Source organism: Conger conger, chromosome 17 (assembly GCF_963514075.1).
Source record: "Conger conger chromosome 17, fConCon1.1, whole genome shotgun sequence".
NCBI lineage: Eukaryota > Metazoa > Chordata > Actinopteri > Anguilliformes > Congridae > Conger > Conger conger.
Window position 1 is genome coordinate 2465739 of NC_083776.1, and position 5300 is coordinate 2471038.

General features: G+C 49.6%; 1 protein-coding gene across 1 annotated transcript in view; it reads left to right on the forward strand.

Moving 5' to 3' along the window:
* Window positions 1–5300, forward strand: part of LOC133116647 (dystrophin-like) — a 177690-nt gene that overhangs the window by 164909 nt on the left and 7481 nt on the right. The window contains 4 exon segments of the mRNA XM_061226466.1: window positions 355–420; window positions 1571–1636; window positions 2410–2568; window positions 3778–4021. Coding sequence (XP_061082450.1) covers window positions 355–420; window positions 1571–1636; window positions 2410–2568; window positions 3778–4021 — 535 coding nt within the window.

The window sequence follows — 5300 nt, forward strand, 5'->3', positions numbered from 1 at the left end:
AGGGACGGGGTTTAGGCGGGGTATCGCTAGCTAACATACGCGCAGTTGCAGAAGATGGGGTACAATTGTCCACTAAATTGGGAGAAAACAATTTAAAAAAGAAAAAGAATGGAGAATTCTGAAAGTCAAACTAAATGGCTGGATTTTATGAACCCTTCCCCGCCGAGCATTTCGGGCAACAGAATCTGAACAAAATGTCAGACACACATAACAGTGAAGTTCCCTGGAGTATGTGGCTCTGACGTTGCTCCAGACAGCTGAGCTCTGATTAAGTGGCTCTCTTCAGACTGTGGCAGTTGAAAAAATGACTCAAACTATCTTTTTTTTGTTTTTGTCTCTCTGTGCTGTGGCCAGGCCTGCATCATCCCCCCAGCTGTCCCACGATGACACCCACTCCCGAATCGAGCATTATGCCAGCAGGTGAGCCGCTCCCACTCAATAATCGAACCCTGGGCATATTCACTTCCTCTCCCTCTGTGAAGGGAACACCACCGGACATATTCATACATTCACCTTCATTCAGGGAACACTAGTTAACATTCATGCCTTCACCAGTCATTCAGGTAACACTAGTTAACATTCATACATTCACCTTCATTCAGGGAATACTAGTTAACATTCATGCCTTCACCAGTCATTCAGGGAACACTAGTTAACATTCATGCCTTCACCAGTCATTCAGGGAACACTAGTTAACATTCATACGTTCACCTTCATTCAGGGAACACTAGTGAACATTCATACATTCACCTTCATTCAGGGAACACTAGTTAACATTCATGCCTTCACCAGTCATTCAGGGAACACTAGTTAACATTTATACATTCACCTTCATTCAGGGAACACTAGTTAACATTTATACATTCACCATTCGTAAAGGTAACACTAGTTCACATGCATTCACCATTCGTAAAGGTAACACTAGTTCACATGCATTCACCATTCGTAAAGGTAACACTAGTTCACATGCATTCACCATTCGTAAAGGTAACACTAGTTCACATGCATTCACCATTCGTAAAGGTAACACTAGTTCACATGCATTCACCATTCCTAAAAGGAGCATAGGCCATGAGCTCTCTTTACGAGCTGTACTCACTCCCAACCCAAGCCCTGCAGTGCTGTAGTGCAGTGCTAATGTGATGTAATGTGAACACTACAATACTGTGTGTTCCCCCCCCTCGCACAGACTAAATCCCACGCTGATGGATTTCAATGAATAATCCCCAATAATGGTGAATTCAGTGAGAATACTGATACTAATCTATAATGGTGAATATACGCACTAATCCCGCACTGGTTGTGAGTTCAGTAATAAGTGCTTAAGGGAGATTGCTGTGTCACAGATATGTTTATAACACCACAGTTTCAGGGTATAAGTGTGTGCACATGCGTGCTCGTGTGTGAGTGCACGGGTGTGTATGAGTACGCTTGTGTGTGTGAGTATGCGGGTGTGTGTGTGTGTGTGTGTGTGTGTGTGTGTGTGTGTGTGTGTGTGTGTGTGTGTTTGTGTGAGAGAGTATGAGGGTGTGTTATTCCCATGATTCATCTCCTGTCCTGTTATCCACAGACTAGCTGAAATGGAAAACCGAAACGGCTCGTATCTGAACGACAGCATCTCGCCCAACGAGAGCATGTGAGTAGCGCTAATATTCCTCCATCCCTCACCCTACGGTCTGCGTGTCCCAGGACCAGCTCTTCAGCGGGTGCTTGGGTTGGTTCTCATTGTTTTACCTGGCTGGATATTGCTTCGTCGTTGGTTCAGGGCGTACACTACAGGACTTTCCCAATTGTTATTTTCAGATCGGGACAAAATCTTCAGAGAAACGTTAGTTTTTTATATCGCTACTTTGCGTTACCGTTCTGAGCCGATCCGATTGGCTTACAGGCTCCCGGCTCTGGCACGGTCGGCTTGTGTCAGGTGTGAGAGGTGTTGCGAGCAAATTCTGTGCGTTTCGATCCGTTGACCAATCAGGAGCTGGTTCGGTTTGTGGCGTTTTTTTTCCCCCCAATCTGGTCGAGAGCCCGTATAGTCTATGCCAGGGGTGTCAAACTGAATCCCCAGGGGGCCGCAGTGTCTGCGGGTTTTTGTGGTTTCCTTTCAATCAGCTGCCAATTAAGGCAAATTAAGGCCTTGGGAACAAGGCGTGTGGATACTTTAACCAATCAATGACTTGAATGAACCCAGAACACCCCAAAAACCAGCAGACACTACGGCCCTCCAGGACTGGAGTTTGACACCTGTGGTCTATGCTACCATCCGATCGGTTATCACAATCTGAGCTCGCGGTCTGTGAGCGTGCGTCCAAACCCCCGTGAGAAGATCGCACAACGTACGCCCCCCCACTCTTACACGGCCGGGCGTGCTGTGGCCGTGCTGATTGGTGGATGTCACTTCCTGTCCCGCAGAGATGACGAGCACCTGCTGATCCAGCACTACTGCCAGAGCCTGAACCAGGAGTCCCCGCTCAGCCAGCCTCGCAGCCCCGCCCAGATCCTCATCTCGCTGGAGAGCGAGGAGCGGGGAGAGCTGGAGAGGGTGCTCAACGACCTGGAGGAGGAGAACAGGTGTGTATGCCTCCACGCTCCCTAACGCGGGGCCCTGTCTGCTCTGGCCCCGCGGTGGAGGAACCACCCTCCCGTGGAGGTCAGAACAGCACAGACTCTGACCGCCTTCAGGTGCAGACTCTTCACTCTTCCTCCCTCCCTTCCTTACTAATTTGCTGTGTAAGCCCTGCGTTGGAGTTATCGCCCTTGTCACCTTGTGTATGCTTGTTTTCTTACTGCTAGCATTGTTTGCCAAGACCTGCCACTTTTGTTTGTTTGTTGTCATCAGATTAGTCTATAGGGTCCAGGTTCTTTTCTATGTGGTTACTTCCAGCACTTGGAACAGTACTTCCCTCTAGGGATTTCAGCGCACTTGTCCCTGGTTATGGTTACACACAACACTGTTCTGGATAAGAGTGTTATATTACTATATTATATTATTATGTAATATAATGTAATGTAGTGTAATGTAATGTAGTGTAGTGTGTAATATAATGTAATGTAATGTAGTGTAATGTAATGTAGTATAGTGTAGTATAGTGTCATGTAATGTAATGTAGTATAGTGTAAGGTAATGTAGTTTAGTGTAGTATAGTGTAGTATAGTGTAATGTAGTGTAATGTAATATAATGTAATGTAGTGTATTGTAGTGTAGTGTAATATGTAATGTAATGTAGTATAGTGTAATGTAGTGCAGTATAGTGTAGTATAGTGTAATGTACTGTAATGTAGTGTAGTGTAATATAATGTAATGTAGTATAGTGTAGTGTAATGTAGTGTAGTATAGTGTAATGTACTGTAATGTAGTGTAGTGTAATATAATGTAATGTAGTATAGTGTAGTGTAATGTAATGTAGTATAGTGTAGTATAGTGTATAGTGTAATCTAATGTAGTATAATGTAGTGTAGTGTAATGTACTGTAATGTAGTGTAGTATTGTGTAATGTAGTGTAGTATAGTGTAGTATAGTGTAGTGTAATGTAGTGTAATGTAATATATAGTGTAGTGTAATGTAATATAATGTAATGTAGTGTATTGTAGTGTAGTGTAATATGTAATGTAATGGAGTATAGTGTAATGTAGTGCAGTATAGTGTAGTATAGTGTAATGTAATGTAATATAATGTAATGTAGTGTATTGCAGTGTAATATAATGTAATGTAATGTAGTATAGTATAGTGTAATGTAATGTAATATATTGTGATGTAATGTGGTGGCCGCGTCTCCTCAGGAACCTGCAGGCGGAGTATGACCGTCTGAAGCAGGCCCACGACCGGAAGGGCCTGTCCCCGCTGCCGTCGCCCCCGGAGATGCTGCCCGTGTCGCCCCAGAGCCCGCGGGACGCCGAGCTCATCGCCGAGGCCAAGCTCCTGCGCCAGCACAAGGGCCGGCTGGAGGCGCGCATGCAGATCCTGGAGGACCACAACAAGCAGCTGGAGTCCCAGCTGCACCGCCTGCGTCAGCTGCTGGAGCAGGTCAGCCCTGCGCACGCCCTGGGGGGCAGAGAGAGAGACACACGCCCTGGGGGCACAGAGAGAGAGACACGCTGGGGGGACAGAGAGAGAGACACGCACTGGGGGACAGAGAGAGAGACACGCTGGGGGCACAGAGAGAGAGAGAGACACACTGGGGGCACAGAGAGAGAGACACGCTGGGGGGACAGAGAGAGAGAGACACGCTGGGGGCACAGAGAGAGAGACACGCTGGGAACAGAGAGAGACACGCTGGGGGGACAGAGAGAGAGACGCTGGGGGGAAAGAGAGAGAGAGAGACACGCTGGGGGGACAGAGAGAGTCACGCTGGGGGGAAAGAGAGAGAGAGACACGCTGGGGGACAGAGAGAGAGAGAGACACGCTGGGGGGAAAGAGAGAGACACGCTGGGGGACAGAGAGAGAGACACGCTGGGGGCACAGAGAGAGAGAGAGACACACTGGGGGCACAGAGAGAGAGACACGCTGGGGGGACAGAGAGAGAGAGACACGCTGGGGGCACAGAGAGAGAGACACGCTGGGAACAGAGAGAGACACGCTGGGGGGACAGAGAGAGAGACGCTGGGGGGAAAGAGAGAGAGAGAGACACGCTGGGGGGACAGAGAGAGTCACGCTGGGGGGAAAGAGAGAGAGAGACGCACTGGGGGACAGAGAGAGAGACACGCTGGGGGGACAGAGAGAGAGACACGCTGGGGGGACAGAGAGAGAGACACGCTGGGGGGACAGAGAGAGAGAGACACGCTGGGGGGACAGAGAGAGAGACACTGGGGGGACAGAGAGAGAGACGGGGGGGACAGAGAGAGAGACACGCTGGGGGGACAGAGAGAGACACGGGGGGACAGAGAGAGAGACACGGGGGGACAGAGAGAGAGACACGGGGGGACAGAGAGAGAGACAGGGGGGGACAGAGAGAGAGACACGCTGGGGGGACAGAGAGAGAGACACTGGGGGGACAGAGAGAGAGACACTGGGGGGACAGAGAGAGAGACACTGGGGGGACAGGGGGGGACAGAGAGAGACAGGGGGGACAGAGAGAGAGACAGGGGGGGACAGAGAGAGAGACAGGGGGGGACAGAGAGAGAGACACGCTGGGGGGACAGAGAGAGAGACAGGGGGGGACAGAGAGAGAGACACGCTGGGGGGACAGAGAGAGACACGGGGGGACAGAGAGAGAGACGGGGGGGACAGAGAGAGAGACACAGACAGGCACGCACTGGGGGACAGAGAGAGAGACACTGGGGGACAGAGAGAGAGACAGACAGGC